General features: G+C 44.2%; 1 protein-coding gene across 14 annotated transcripts in view; it reads right to left on the minus strand.

Moving 5' to 3' along the window:
* NCAM1 (neural cell adhesion molecule 1) overlaps positions 1-11,336 on the minus strand; it is a 334,870-nt gene extending 323,534 nt beyond the window's left edge. For 9 of the 14 annotated variants that reach the window (XM_055091543.1, XM_055091548.1, XM_055091549.1 and 6 more), the window contains exon 1: positions 10,977-11,336. In XM_055091543.1, the coding sequence (XP_054947518.1) occupies positions 10,977-11,028 (52 nt within the window). In that variant the 5' untranslated portion in view covers positions 11,029-11,336. The remainder of the gene's footprint in view (positions 1-10,976) is intronic. The other 5 variants (XM_055091547.1, XM_055091545.1, XM_055091550.1 and 2 more) reach the window with 2 other exon arrangements.
* Positions 11,337-16,763: the final 5,427 nt, after the last annotated feature.

Below are 16,763 nucleotides of genomic sequence, written 5' to 3' on the forward strand. Positions count from 1 at the left end.
AACAGACTTCAAAAGATTTTGCATGAAAAGTAATGACTAATGGGCATTGGGATTTCTTTGGCAATAACAAAAATGTTTTGAAATTTTTAAAAAGGTAGGTGCATTGCCTCGCCAACCTCTTCTGGCTCTGTCCCTCAGTGTGCAGGTACATGTGCCCAGATGGCCCTCAGCTTAAAGCCTTTCCAATGAACACCTGTTCTCCCCTTCTTTCTGGTCAAGTGTCCGGGATATCAGCTCTTACTCAGTCTTTGAATCTAAGAACTTGAATTTCACCATCCAACTGAAATTACTCTAAGATCACCACTCTCCTCCAAATCCAAAGATGCTACTTGAGTCTCATCCTCCTTATACTCTTACCTACCTCTTTTTTATTGCACTATTTGTTTTGCAATCTGAACATAAAGCTCATTAGAGAAAGCCCAGATGGTATAAAAATTCATCTTCTTCCAGTCTTAAGAAGTGAAAGAGATTTTTTAAACCAAAATTGGGATCATGCTTATAAATACTATTTGTTTCCAACTCTTCCACTTAACATTATCATCCTTCTCTAACCTAGGCATTCATACCGCGAGGCTCCGGTTACATTTTTTTTTGTTCAACATCACTTTCTAAACTATGGACAAGATACCATTCTAGATGCTACATAAACACAACAACATAAATACGTCAGGTGTGATAAAGACTCCACAATGTACATGTTCTAATTCATGGTGTTTTCTCTCCACCAAAAGAGGATAAAAATATAGACTACTACGACTCTCAGTCTTCTTGGTCTCCTTAGCTGGGCTTCCTCCAAGCTTCCTTCCAAACACACAACAAGTAACGTACCTCATCCACGCTAAATCCTTCCCTTACAACCTCCTTCAGGGCTCACTTACACTGAGAAGAGTTCCAATCTCCCATGGTGCACAGGTAACCTTTATCCTGCCTCGACAATCTTAGCCACATTTCTGGCTTTAAATGCCACCTGGTACTCCCAGTTGTCTTTTCTTTCTCCACTAGACAGTAAGCTCTCTTACTATCAAGAAATTGTACTTGCGAGGTTTTGGATTTTGTTTTACATCTGCAGCTAACAGATTTTGGAGATGCTCAGTAAGTATTTTCACTGTCACTACTTCTCGCTCTCCCCCAAAACCCATTAAATCCCTGTCCTGTCCCTTCTCTGCACTACAGATAGTTTTACCTTTTCTCTAGTCCTATATTCCTCCATCTATGAGGATTAGCTTTCTAACTTTTTTGACCTGAGTCATAACATGATATGTGTTTTCCATCACAGCCAGGTCAACAAAAGTTTAACAAAATAATACCTACCCTCACTACATAAGACATACTCTCTTTTCTATTCTATTCCATTCCTTCTTTCTTTCTTTTATTCCTTCCTTCTTTTTAATGCTAGTGGAAGCCAACTGAATAGATTTCACCACCCACGGCTGAAAAATACTGACCTGCATACAAGTTAAGACACTAGGATGCCCAAATTTTTTCTAAAACCTAATGCATATAAAACTGAGGTTATCCATCTTTCATCCAAGGTAAACCCTCTTCTCAATTCCCCGTCATACTGACAGTACCATGATTATTTCATTACCTTGGGTTTGTAGCTTAAAATTATTTCTCTCTCTCAGTCAGCTACCATTTTGGGCCTATCATCTACCTCTTCTGGTTGACTTGTCATCTCCAGCATGTCAGCTGTGTGTCTTTTTATCCTTATCCATAGCCATTACAAGCGTATCTTTCCAAGATTATCTGTTCCATAAAATATATCACAGTTGGATTTCTTTAACAAGCCCCTCTGATACATAAAATTTAATTTTTATAAGACTTTTCAGTTACACGTCTATTAATAAAAGGTAGAGTTGTGAAGTGTTTTGGTTTGCAGTGCATTTCACATACATTATTTTATTTGCTTCTCCACTCAGATGAGGAAATTACAGTTCGAAGATATTAAGAGACTCACACAGATTCACTAGGCAGTTGGGGGCAGAGCCAAATCTTGAACCCAAATCTTTTTAATCTAAGCCCAACAGTTCCTTTCCCCACATACACATCTTCCTACCCCATAAAGCAAAAGACTTTCATTAGACTTCACTGGCCTTCAAAGCAGCTTTAACTGGCTCTCCTATCTCCTAGCTTCTGGGCTGTCCATCATCTAGCTGATTTTTCATAATGCAGCAAAAAATCCTTTTACCAACTCACGATTTTGTCCAGCCACCATAGTGGCTGCCACATAAAACCAAAACTCCCCTTAAGAACTGCAACGATCTCTATTGATTTGCTCCTACTTAATTCTCTGCTAATTCATAGCTGGCCACAAATACAGAGCCTAGAACAGCAGACGTTCAATTGCTGTAGTTGACTATACTCTTAAACATTTTTTGAAATGATTTCTCTTACATCTCCAGCAGCACACTCTCCTTTGTGCAGTATTTAAAATTTTAATAAGATTTGTCCCGATATCCAGTCTGCTTTCACTGCTCTTCAATGCCAATAATCCTCTAGCTAGATGCATCTCCTCCTACAGAGAGCTAGGTCCTTCCTCCTCTTATTTATCCTTATGTCCCCAGAGCTTCAGATCAAGTACTAGCTCTGTCACATCTTTTTCCAGACATTTAAACCAACCAAGACAATTTTTGCCTTTCTGAACAATTCTCACAATTATTACCTCTCTCCTTCCTTCTAGGTACTTATTCACAATAGTACCTTTCAGGATTTCCTAAGTGTTTGAACAAAGTAAGTGGTTTCTCCCCAGCCATCTGAAAGCCTCTGCAGGCCTGGTATAACTTGCTTCAATGTATTTTGTTTTTCCCCTCAGCCTCCAGCACAGAACTCTGCACATCACATTCACAGCACACCTGTTTAATAAAGATTTCAAATAAAACCTCCATGCAGGATGAACCTTTTAAAAGAACATATTGAGTACCTACAGGCTATTACCTGTTTTACATATGTGATTTTATTTAAGCTCACCAAAATCCGTAAGGGAGGTGTCATTTTCTCCATTTTACACAGGGGAAGCGGGCTCAGAAGGGCAGCACCTTGCAGAATATTAGTGACAGTGACCTCAGCCTAGACCCGTCAGACTCCAAAGCTCTTGATACTGCCCTCCACCTACCACTGCCCCCTCACTTCCATCAGATCAGTCAGCCCAGAAGCCAAGCAAATTCACATTTGCTTGGCATGTATTCCGAGGCTATATGTATTCAAATTATCCTAACTTTAAAAAAGGATGAAATTCAGCCAACCAATGGAAGTTATAGTCCCAGCTTCACCTGTGTAAATCACTTACCCCTTCTTAGACTCAGTTTCTATTTCAAGACCTAACACAATCTGGCCTTAGAGAACTGGTTTTTCTCCTCATCTCTGGCCACTTCTCCCCAGGTACCCAACACTGTTCCCCAAACGTGACTGTGTATATTCATATCTCCGTGTGTTGGTTCTGCTGAATCACCTCTTCTTCCTGCTCCATCCAGTGAAGGCAAACTGGTGCCCCACGCCCAGCTCAAGGGAGCCCCAAGCAGAGTTAATTGCTTCCTTCCTTGTGCTCCAATGGCATTTAATTCATGTCTCTATTTGTAAGTAGAGTATGTCTCTCCCCAACACTAGACGGTTAGCTCTAGAAGCAGAGGCATATCTTACTTGACTTCATAACCCAAAACTGAGCACAATTCCTGAAACTATTTGACCATCACAAGGTTTCAGGAAGGTTCACTGAATTAAGGAAGTCAGGAATATTTGTTGTGATTCAACCATTGTTTGTTAAGTAGTCAATCAACCATGCCTTAAAACGAGAAGAGTGTCTGTCCTTCCTACTTCACAGAGAGTTCTTTAAATGTTACCTGCTCACTCGCTCAACTAACCAAAGAAAGATTTCCCCCTGATAATCTCTCATAGCACCCTTCTCCTTTCCTTAGTTTTTAATCAGAATATATAATTATAAAGATGTGTGTGAATTACTTTGCTAATGTCTATATTCCTCCACACTATTAGACTAGAAGCTCTATATAGGTATGATGTATGTTCAGGTAACAGGGATGATGTTATGTTTAGTCTACCACTGTATTCCTAGCACCCAACACCCAATAAGTGCTTGATAAATATTTATCGAATAAAAGATATGAAGATTAAAAGATACAATGCGTATCAAACACTCTGTGAATTGTATAGTGATGATTAAGACACACTTACTGGGATTATATATTCAGTTTATTCCCTCTTTGATAGCTAAAACAAAACCTTCAGTCTCTTCTCCAGTATCATATGCCTTTAGTTTGCAAACCTCTTCCTGCCTCGCCAATAGGGCACTTATGTTTGACTCATTTGAATAATAATATCAATTACCTTATTTTAGTCCAGGTTGTAATTTACAAAAAATATCAGCAGTGAGACATATTAAATCACCTCAGATCTCACCTAAGATATTCTATAAAATAAAGGTCAAATAGCTTTTCCTTTTCAAAAATAACTTTGATTTTGATACATGGTTCTAATCTTCAAAGCACTGCACAACATTTACAAGGTACATGTTTAACACATTGGAACAATTAGCTTGTATTCTCAAGCGAGTGGGCCCAAGGAGACCAACACAGTTGCTACGGCAGGTCAGATGTTTGCATGGCTCCTCCGTTACACTGGTTCCTTCCAAGGCTCTGGGGGGGATGGGGACCTGATGACCTGTTCTAATGGTTGAAAGCAAGAGAGTACTGAATTTTCCTTAAAGAGGCCATTCAAAATTGTAGACCTTTTGGCCCCCATGAGACCCAGATGCATCCCTATGCTAACGGCTTTCAACCTCATTATGAGACCACTTTCTCTCTGAAGTATTCATAAACCAACAAGACACACAGGCATATTTAAAAACAGATTTTAAAAAAATCTAGTTCTCATCTTTGAAGCAGAGCTCCTATTACATCCTTTTTAAAAGTCTGTCTAAAACAGGACCATTATGTTTGAAAAATTATTTTTTCTAGACCCATATACACCCCTCTTTCTCCTTAATAAGCAGAGCTCATGTGCATTTGAAAATATTCACAAGATCTCTACCAAGTAGGTGTTACTAATTTTCCCATTTCACAGAAGAGGAAACAAACTTAGAGAAGGGAACTGACTTGCCCAGGATCAGAGAGCTAATAAAGGATCCGTGTGCCTGGGATTTCACCCTAGGGCCCTAGGCCGCTGGCCGCACTTAATCTCTAGGCTCTTACTCACAGGGTTCCTTGACAGCAGAAATTAGGTCATCACGGTGCTTTGTAATTCCCCACAGAGCTGATGATAAAAAGCTGGCACTCAACATATTTTATGAACTATTTAAGAGAATACCTATTGTAACCCAATCTCCAACAGTGTGATACCACTATGAATATTCCTAAACGGTGAGGTAATCAGATCTCTCAGGAATGATACAGAATGGAAAACAGGGCCAGATGCTGCCAGGGTTTGCAGCTCCAAATCAAAACTACTCAGGGAGAGTATCCAGTGAAATACAAGTTATACAGAGGGCTTTCAAGTCATAGCAGTGAGGCAATCTTTGAATTGAAAGGCAAGCATATTTACATATATCTGAGAGAAAACGAATGCCTAACAGGTTTATTAAAATCTTTTTTTAAATCAAAAACACACATACACAAGATAGACCAAATGTCTTGTCCTTCTAGTATAGTCCTCTTTGAGTGATTGCCTGGAAGCTAAATTAATCCTGCAGGAAGGGAAAAGTGTGTCTACCTAACTGAAAACAGTGAATTCAGTGGCTGCATGTAGACATGGCCTAACAGTGTAATGTAATGAAAGTGCCCGAAAAGCCAACATTTGGCACCCAGGCCAACATCAAAAGGCAAGGCTCCTAATGAGGATCTTCAGCCAAGAGACAGCATTTCAACACCGTGAAATAAAAGAGTGTAATGGCACCACTGACAACACCACATAATTTACGTCCCTCTACATCAGCAAATGGTTTTAAGGTTTGGCACCAAGAGGTAATAACAAAAAGGGCTAGAGTTGACATGCCTCTGACCTTCAGATTGACTTCTGCATTGTACTGCTCCATAGTAGTAAGTACATCTACCTGGATTACTGATAATAGTTTCACTACATGTTTTTTTCATACGAAAAACTTGGGATCTCACAGAGACCTATTCATTAGGACCCGGAGAGGTCCTTGGGCATATTCATTCTTCCTAAGAGGCAGTCTCTGACAATATTCCTCAGAGACTCACCATTTTAAGAGATATATAAAATTCTCCTCTGAATCATATTATTTCTTTCTTTTTGACTAAAGGAATCTTAACCTTTAGTCTTCTTGATTCAAAGCCCAAAGAGCTATTATCATTACATGGCCTGTTGAGTCATGTTTTCAATTTTGTTTAATTTGTAACTCATTTTTAAGACTGGAAAAATGCTATGTATAATTTCCTGTCACTTCTTTTAATGTTCCAAAAGTTTCTTAGCCTATATATCCGTTAGGTGACTAAACCGAAGAATGATCAGTTATGGAATTTACATTAAAATATTTATATTGACAGCATAAGACATGTGTGTGATCAAAAGCTCAATACTTAAATAGTGCAGGAGAGCCTTTTTAAAATGCCTTTGTCTCCTCCCAGGGTGATGGTTCCCAGAAGACTGACGGGGGCAGGTGCCAGTCCCTTCTCTCCCCTCCCTGCCCATTGGTTCTGCTCTCCAGCACCATAAAACCAAGATCAGCAGGGAAAGTTCAAACCATTCTTTAGCAACAGGTAGTTGATCACTTATTTTCCACCAAGACAGGAAGAACTCTCTGTAAAATATCTTTGGAGGTCTGCCAGCAGCACTGAAGTCCCTTTCAGTCTGGAAAGCAGCCCCAGTTCTGTAACTCTGAACACCATAAACGTGGGGAATTCATCAAACTAATATGAAATAGAGGCTTTGTTGCCTTAAAAAATTCAGTGCTTGGATCAGAAATTCCAAAGTCTGTATTTCAAGCAGTGTAAAGTTTACAAGATGCTGTCTGTAATTTACAAAACTGAGTTCTGCAGCAAACAAAAACATCTGTCATGTCTAAAGATTAGTATTTTAATGACGAAATCGTGCTATTTTGAAAGGCAATTAAGATGTTGTTCCCTTTGAAGAAAAAATATAGATATAGATTGCTTACATTAAATGACATATTACCTATTTGAGGAAATCAATTAATGATAAATGTACTCTAAAGAAAAGCACTATGCAAAACTCAGAATTTGGGGTTCCAGCGACTAATTTTTCTCTCTTACTGCTGCCTTGACTAAGCACCTACAGTCCTTGCAAACAGCACACCCACACCATAATTTTTTTTTGGCAAACAATTAGTGCCTTAATTCTTGAACTATCAAGCTCGAGAAACAACAGCCACTTAAATCAACAAACCCTTAGTTTAATCAATTAGCATAGAGACTTGGATGAACCTCCTTTATTAAACATGCATGTGTCCTGCTATTTTCTGCTATTTTAATATTATTTTTTAAAAAACATATCCTGGGTAAATGTATCTGGAAAGAAATCATCAAGTTCAGTGTGTTGGGGGAAGACAGAGGGAGCTTCTTGAAAACAGATCCTGGGTGAAGGTATATGGAAAGAAATCATCAAGTTCAATGTGTTAGGGGAAGACAGGGGGAGCTTCTTGAAAACTGGCTCTAAAAAACAATGTTAAGTGTTAGACTAATGAAAACTTAGCCCCAGTTGGTAGATCTTTAGAATCTTTGTAGTGGGAATAGCAACTCAAAAACTGTTAAACAAATGACAGGCCAAACATCCACAATGTCTGGATTTTATTCTCTTTTCGTTTAATTCTGTTGAATTTTTAATAAAGTTTAGGTTATTTTCAATATTTTAAAATATGCTAATAGTTGTTGAAAGAAAATTAACTTTTCGGTTTTTGGACAGAGTTGTAAAAGGTTTCCCACATTCTTAAATATGATTTTATTACATTCCGTTAAATTTTGTTCAGAAAGATACATTACTGATATTAAAATGAAAACCAATGAAAAAATATAGCTCACCATAACTGTATTCATAGCAAACTCTGCTGAAACATACCTTAATTCGTTTAGTAAATGATATTATATATACTATAAATACAGTGCAAGCTAGCTTTTGGGTAGCAAAGGTGTTCTTTGTTCTTAATCCGGTGCTACGTGTTAGAAAACCAGCCCTCATCACTCCTTGACTCTTCCAAGTTAAACTGGCAGAGGATTATAAAATTATCAAATAAACATATGACTTAACAACCATTCCAGATCATTCAAGCAAACAATTTTTCCACAAAACATCTAAAACTGCAGTTAGAATAAACTCAAATTTGCTGTGTAATTCCACAACGTTTCACTTTATTCCTAAGGAGCAGAAGACACCAAAATGACAGAGGGGCAGCAGACCTGGTTCCTTTGGTATATTAAGGTGAGCACACCTTACATCTAAATTTTCATGTGCGCCCAGTGGAGCAGAGACTGAACAACCATTGTCCCTGGAGACGACAGAACACTGCAGGCCAAACAACAACAACAACAACAACAAAACGTATGTGTGTGTGTTTTCGTTTTATTTTCGTCCTGACCCTTTGACTTGAACTCAACATTTTTTTAAAACTATGGTAAAAACAATACTTTAATGTTAAATTATTTCTCTTTGGAAAACTGCTCAACTTCTTTCTTTTGTTAAGCAACCTTGTGTTTCCCGTTCTGCCTTCTTCCCATCCTCACGTTACTAGGGCCACGAACGAGGACGCTTTCCTTCCAGAGAACACCGGTCAGAATGCCACCCTTGCCTGGGCAGCCTTGAACATCCAAACTGGGATTCCCTGGGGATCCCAACACCAAGAGTTACACCCATCACGACGCTGGAAAGGACGTCTGGGCGATCCTCCCTAAAGGCCTACCAAAGACCAGGTCTCTACCGTTACGCCCCCATCTAGAGGCGAGGACGTCCCAGACACACACACCCGCGTGCAGTGCGGGGAAATCGCGCCCGGGAGTCCCACGGACACGATGGGAAAGGGCATGCCCGGGCGGGGGGCGGGATGCTAACACGGGGACTGCCGGTACAGAGCGACAAGCCAGCTGGGGTTGGCCGACCCCCCTCCCCCTCACTGGGGGCCTCACCACCCCCGCCAAGGCCCCGCCCCCGGCCCGCCCCCAGCTTCGCCCCCCGCCCTCCGGTCAGCGCACGCGTGCCGGTGCGCCCAGCCTCTGCGCCCTCCCAGGCAGCACGCTCCAGTCTGGACGGTTCCGCGGGTGTGTGTGTGCCAGAGAGGCGGGAGGGATGCTCCATGTCGGCGTGAAGGAGGCACGAGTGGAGAAGCACGGGCGGGCCAGACCAGGAGACCTCCCGGTAACCACCTCGACTCCATTTTATCTCCTCGGAAACTGGGCAGGCTGGGGACCCCGCCGCAGGGCGGGGTTCCTCCCGGCGGGGGGCGAGAGAGACCGTTACGTTGGAGCACCGGGAGACGGTCCTGGCAGCTCCCGGCCGCCACCCGCGCCGAAATAAAAGCCTCTCGCGGCTTCCCGCCCAGCCAGCCTCTCTCTGATTGGTCGCCATGGGAGGGACCCGAGTTGGCTGGAGGCGGCGGCGGAGCGCGGCTCTCGTGCCGCCCGGGGAGGGGGCGCGTTGGGTGCTCCCCGGCCCGCCCCGCGCGCTCCCCCACCCAGGCTCGGCCGTCTAGGGCAGCTCCAGCGGCAGCTGGCAGCGGCGGCCACAACACACAGACCCCTCCGCCCGGTTTTCCTCGGGCGCTTCCCAGCACACGCCCCCCACCGAGAATGTCTGCCCACCCCACCCAGCTCTCTCGGGTTCCTGCTCCTTTTCTTCCCCTTCCCCGTCCGTCAGCTCCAAAACGCAAATCCTGGGGTGGGGCGGGGTGGGGCGGGGTGAGCAGCTGGAGGGAAGGGTGGGCACGCACGGAAGAATCTTCCAGGGAGGCCGGGATGGAAATACCCCAAATGAAATAAACCTCCCTCCCTGCAGCCAAGGTTTTATGGGCGGCGGCGCAGCCCCCGCCACCCGCGGCAGCATCACTACTGTCTTCCTCCCAGCTCCTATTGTTCGCACTTTGCCAGGGTCAGGAACCTCGCCCAAAGAAAGGAGACTGGGGCGAGGTGTTTCGGGCGGCTACCTGCCATTCTTCTCTCGCACCACGCAACATGGGGCTCGCGGTGCGTGTGAAGGCACACACGCGCACACACGCGCGCGCGCGCACACACACCAGGCAGCCCCGATCACGCCCTCCTCGCCCTCCGCCCCTCCGCACTTCCTCCTGTCAAAACGCGGCGCTCGATCCTCCCATCCCTCCTTGCTCCGGGCCGAGAGCAGGCTTTGCAACTAACCAGATATTTGGCAAATGAAAAACTAACGTCATACCGACGGGGGTGCAACAACGGCCACACAGCCCTGAGATTCTGCCCATTTCGCCCCATTTTTCAAACCGTTATTCGGCCGGGGCGGGGGGGAAAGGCGCAAAGGCGGCGAGCCCCACTTTATTAGACCCGGGGAAATAACGATCGGGGGCGGCTGCCCCGGCCTTATTGTTCACTCTTCGCGGAACCGGGGCTGACAAGCCCCTTCCCCACAGAACCCGAGCCTGTGCGGCTGCACCACCGAACCGCGGCCTCCCCCGCTCCGCCGCCCGCCACCCGCCTTCGGGGATGGAGCGCTGCCCATCACCGGCGCGGCCGCAGCGTCCCGGGAGCGGGCTGCTCCGCTCCCAGCGCAGCGGGCACACAAAGTGGGAAGGGCGGGCGCGCTGGAGGGGCGCCCGGCGCTCGCTATGCAGGGAGGCTGCCCCAGTCCAGGCAGCCCGGGAGGGTTCGGGTGGGCAGCAAGGGCGACGCGCTTCTTCCTCAGCTCAACGAAAATGACCACTCCTAGCATTCCATGTAAAACCACCCCAAATAACAGCGTTCCTCGTGGGGGAGAAGTGGAGGGGAGGGTACAATTAGCAAATCAAATTGCGAATATTAATTTTGAAAATGTACCTGCAGTTCCCAGGAAAAACAAAGTCCAGATGAGATCCTTAGTTTGCAGCATTGTAATCTGCTGGCCAGGAGGGATGTTCTTGCCGCGGTAAATTCTCTGCCCCCGCCCCTTGCAGCGAGTGTGGACGGCGGCAGAGCAACAGAGCTAGGGGCAGACAATTGCCAGGCTGAGTATGATTATTTTTGCAGAATTGTTTCCTGCCAGCCGCTGCCGAGCTGCGTTCACGCGCTGATCGGAGAATGAGTGACAGTCCCAGCCTCAGCACATTCGCAACTCGGAGATCCTTGCGCTGGCCCGGGTTCGCTTTGATGGAACTGGGGATGGGAGCGGGGGGCGGGGGTGAGAACCTCACTGTGTCCTTCCACCACGCCGGCCACAAATAGTGCCGAACATCAAGGAGGTAAGAGAGACAGGGGAGGCAGCTGCGGCCTCCTGCAAAACCCGGCATGGAACTGCCGGAGGAGTCGGGCTCTTTCACAGGCAGTCTTCCAGGCAGAACTGGGATTTCTTCTTTTCACACTTCTCGCCTATGCCTCCGCGGTCCTTGCTGCCATCCAGCCTTCCTTAATCAGGAAGGTAGGATACTTTAATACCTAGTAAATAATAAAAGTAAAATCTTGGGTTTGTGTAGGGTTTCAAAGTTGTCGAATCCTTCATTTAGATCCTAAGATCCTTGCCTTATAAGGATAGCCTAGGACTTAGTTGTTTTAAGTGCAGGAAATTAGAAATTTGGAGAAGGAGGGGGATTGCTGTTGTGGGGTTTTGTTTGTTAATTTGTTTGTTTGTTTGTTTTATACTGGCTATGAAGTTTGCTCTCCCACAGAGAGGCAGCAGATCTCAGGGGAAGGAGGTGGGAAGCAACTTAAGTTAGAAGGAAAACGCAGATGTTTAGAAGGGATTTTCAGATATAACTACAGGAAAATGTTTTCTTGTTTATAAATGCTGGAATCTGTGGTCTCTTTATAAAGATAAGCAAGATTTTTTATGTAGGTTTTATGGTATAGGCACAATATTAAATAATATTTTCTTACAAGGGCATACAACCTCAATTCTTAAAGATTTTAATATAGAATATCACTGAGGTACCAACGCAAAGAGTTTCAATGAACCTTCCAGCTGTTATTTTAAACAGAAGAGGGTTGGGGAGCAAGGTGAAAATAAACATGTTTCAGCACCTGAGCAAGGTTTGAGTGTTTACGGAACAAAAGGTGAGGCAGTAAAAGGAGCTCACTGTGTCCTAGATGCTGGACTAGCCTACTAGCCTAGCACAGTGAAACCCTCCCAAAGGAAGGCTGCCTGTCAATGTTCAAAGCACCAATGCACCAACATCACCATGCACTCCATTTTTCTTTAAAGGTCAGACTCTCCACTGCTGTATCACTCTTTAAAAACCCATTCTCTGCTGGCTAACCAGCCAGCCTCTGTTACTGGAGAGGCTGGCACCCCTCCCCCTCGCCTCCTGTACACTAAACCCAGGTGGGCCAAACCAACAGGCTGAAATACAGAGGCCCCTGAAAAGTAATTCCTCCCCCAAATCTATCTTTCACAACATTTATTTTTGTAATATTTCCCTCATACCAACTATAAATAATTTTAAAATACAGAGAAGTAGAAAGAATCCCACAGATTCCAGAGATACCCACAGATTTTCTAAGTCTTTTGTATATGCATATGATTTTTATCACTGACATAGTATAGCAGCACCTAACGTTTCATTATAAGCATTTTTCCAGTTTGTTAAAAAGTCCTTTGAGGGCTTCCCTGGTGGCGCAGTGGTTGCGCGTCCGCCTGCCGATGCAGGGGAACCGGGTTCGCGCCCCGGTGTGGGAGGATCCCATGTGCCGCGGAGCGGCTGGGCCCGTGAGCCATGGCCGCTGGGCCTGCGCGTCCGGAGCCTGTGCTCCGCAACGGGAGAGGCCACAACAGTGAGAGGCCCGCATACCACAAAAAATAAATAAATTAAAAAAAAAAAAAAAGTCCTTTGAAATCTTTTATAGCTATGTAGTATTTCTTCATGTTGATGGCTCTTCAATGGTCTCTCCACTGTTGGATATTTAGATTGTTTCCAGAGTTTAATAATATCAGTAATGTTGTCTGAACATCTTTTAATAAGTATTTATTGAACAACCACTGTATTTAGTCCTGTGCTGGGTACAGTGAATTGTATAGTTGTTGTTGTTATTTTTAATGGTTGCTGTATTTAGCATATTTGGCTTCAGACATGAGGTCCTGCTAATATGTAAAATTGCCACATTGGCCTTGTAAATGTAAGTGGATATATATATTAGACTCTTTCCTAAGGAAGAGGTTTTGATAGCAGGGAAAGATGGAGAGAACAAGCCTGAGGGGAAAGGGAAGAAAGTGAAGGTTGGGATACCCAACATAAAATTTTTCTATTTCTAATTTTACCAAGAGTGAGAGACACACCCTTCTCTGCAAACCTCCCTCCCTATAGCCCCTATCCATAGAATTAAAAGATTCCTTGCTATTTTTCTCCCCAAATGTCCCTATTTTTAGTTTTTTAATGTAGGCAGGTGTGGAAATCCTATCTCACTTCAGCATGACCGAATCCCCCCCCAGCCTCTCCCTTCCCTGTGGGGCTGCTGCTCTCTGTTGTGATGATTCATTCTAGACTTCTGGGCCCCAGTCATTCCAGTCCACACTCCATGTATCTCTCCTGTGTTCTTTTAACAGGATCCATCATTTGTGTCCAATTCGTCAGCTCTCCACTTGTCAGTGCCCACATCTGTGAGCTCTGGTTGTCAATCCTTTCCTGAACCTCACTTTGAAAAGAGACAAAACTGTGTCCCTCCCCAGACCTCTTTCCCCGGAGGGAGTGCCAGGCTGTCAGGCCCACATTAATGAGCATTTAGCGAGTGAACAACCAGGGGACTGAAGCAGAGAAAGGAGATACTCAGGACTGTTTTAGAGATTGGAGCTTCCCTAATAAAGCAGAGAATGGGCTATAAAATCAGCCACAGCAAGAAAACCAGCCAGGAAGCTATGACAGTGCTCTGTGGATGGGCTGGCAGGTCCTGATCCTAGGCAGTGGCCCTGGGGAAGGAAGCCAACAGGAGCACAGATTTGAGAAATATTTCCAAGACAACAAACAGCAGAACTTTGGAACTTTCTGAAGATGGGGGTCTGAGGCAGGGGAAGAAATCAGAATTGCTTTCATTCATTCAACAAATACTTACTCAGTATCAACTAGGTGCCCGGCACTGCTCTAGACACTCAAGACATAGCAGTAGACAAAAGAGTATCTTTGTCTTCGTGGACTTCTGTTCTTATGGGTAAGATAGAAATTAATCTATAGATGTCTAGTATGTAGATGGTAATATGTGCAAAGGAGAGCAATAAAGAGGGGTACAGGGGTAAGGAGTTCTGTGGGGATTAGCATTTTGTACAGGGGAGCCGGGGGAGACATCTCTGATTCAGAGATATCTGGCAAAGATCTCAAGAAAGTAATGACTCCAAAGCTTCCAGTGTGGGCAATTAAGTAGCTGCTGGTAACCTTGACAGGGAGTGGAAGAGGAAGGGCAGACTTAGACAGGTAATAAGCAAAGGAGCAATGGTGTCAGCTCTGGACATACTAATTCTGAGACGTCTGAGGGATATCCAAGTGGAGATGTACAGAAGACGAACAGTCAGATGAAGAGGAGCATAGATAACATTAATATTTAAGCTGCGGGCAGATGGAACTGCCAAAGAAATAGTGAAAACACAGAGAGATGGAGAAGTGGAACATTATAATGTCACCAACTCGAAAGGAGAAGAAAGTTTTGAAGTGGTCAAATAAGAAGCCTTAAAAGTTTCCTGGATTTGACCATTGGGAAGTCATGAGTGGTCTCTGAGAGAGCAGCATTCATGGGGAAGGGGAGACATCACTGTCCCAGGAATGGAAGACTGGCCAGGAAGGACCAGGAGGGGATGTGGACCACTCCTTAGAGGAGCCATGTGATAATGGAGGAGGAGTGTGATAAAGGTAATAACAGAAAGACAAGCTTGAGGGAGAAGGAACCTTGAAAGGAGGTTTTCTTCTCTTCTTTTTAATATGAGGATTTAATTATTAGGTTATAAAGTAAATTAAATTTGCCGCTAACTCCTGCTCACCATCACCACCACGTTATGGTCTAACTTAGACTACTTGAAAAAATGAACCTGGTCTAGAGTCAAGTGCTCTCACAGATGTTTTTTCCTCATTTAAGGCTTCTTTCCTGTTGGTGTTGAAAAGGAGAACCTAGGCAAGACCTCAGAGCCCACAGAAATCCGAGGAACTCAGTTTAAACATTTGACATGAGCAAAATGCATTCTGGGAAACTCAGCAGCCTAAGCCCAAAGCCAGACAGTGACCTGGGGCTAGGAGAGGCTGGAGAAACAGAGGCATGCCCAAAGAGGTGAGTGTGATCTAGGAAAGAGAGGACCGCAGAGCTAAGGAGTGAGTCTCTAGGGAGCCCTCAGAGCTCCCTCCTAGCTTCTCATATTCCTGATCTGGTTGACATGAGAAGTGACTTCTAACTTCTACGGTGTGATAGGGCTGAGGCCACTGATGTGCTTCCCTCCTTGCTCGAGGCTGGCTCAGGCCCTGGTTAAGGACTAATGCACACTCATCAGTTGATCCAGCTGAATGATGCTGGGGACTCCAAAAGCCGAGGAATGAGAAAGGTCGACACAGAAACCAATACTTCTTTGTGCGGGTTGTGCACTGCACGACTTCAAGGGGTGCCTTTCAAGTCCCGCTCATCATATATTTAACCAGATGTTAGGACAATTTTTGTGTCAAGTGCAAGTAAATAATCTCAGGGAAGGGGTAATGTTTCTTTTTTTCTTTCTTTCCTCCTTCTTTTCTTTCTCTTTCTTTTTCTTCCTTCCTCCCTCCCTCCCTTCTTTCCTTCTTTTTTTAAAAATTTTGCAGACCCTTTATTAGAGAGTGCTTTCAACCCTGTATACAAAGGGAAGAAAACAGTTTGGAAAGAGGGAGAAGCTGAGCCATACCGCAGGCACAACAAGGTGTCAGTCAGCCCTTGGGAGCTGTGAAACCAGCTGTAGTGTCCTGGCATGGAACAGTCATAAGATTTAGGCTGAACCTGACCTTGGGAGAGGCAGCTCTCTGCAGCCAAGGGCAATTTCTCAAGGCTAACAGCTGAGAGCATCCTCCCAAGTAGAGAAGCATGTTGTCCCCCAGACCTGAAAGTGGCATCTGGGCAGCTTAGCACAGCATCCACACACAATTTTAGCTGTAAATCAAAATATAATTGGGGGGAAAGCTAAATATTTTTTCTTTTCTTTTTTTATTGTGGGAAAATATATGTAACATAAAACTTACCATTTTAACCATTTTAAGTCTACACTTCCGTAGCATTAAATACATTCACATCGCAGTACAGCCATCACCATTATCCATCTCCAGAACTTTTTCATCTTCTCCAACTGAAACTCTGTACCCATTAAACAATAAATCCCCATTTCCATTCTTCCCCTAGCCCCTAGTAACAACCATTCTACTTTCTGTCTCTATGAACCTGAATAGTTACACATACAAGAACGATCATATGTTTGTCCTTTTGTTCCTGTCTTATTTCACTTAGCATAATGTTTTCAAGGTTCACCTAAGTGGTAGCATGTGTCAAATTTTCCATTGTATGTATATACCACATTTTGTTCATCCATTCATTCATCAGCTGACGCTTGGGTTGCTTCCACCTTTTTATTTTTTATTATTATTTATTTTTGTGGTACGCGGGCCTCTCACTGTTGTGGCCTCTCCCGTTGCGGAGCACAGGCTC

Source organism: Physeter macrocephalus, chromosome 16 (genome assembly GCF_002837175.3).
Source record: "Physeter macrocephalus isolate SW-GA chromosome 16, ASM283717v5, whole genome shotgun sequence".
Lineage (NCBI taxonomy): Eukaryota > Metazoa > Chordata > Mammalia > Artiodactyla > Physeteridae > Physeter > Physeter macrocephalus.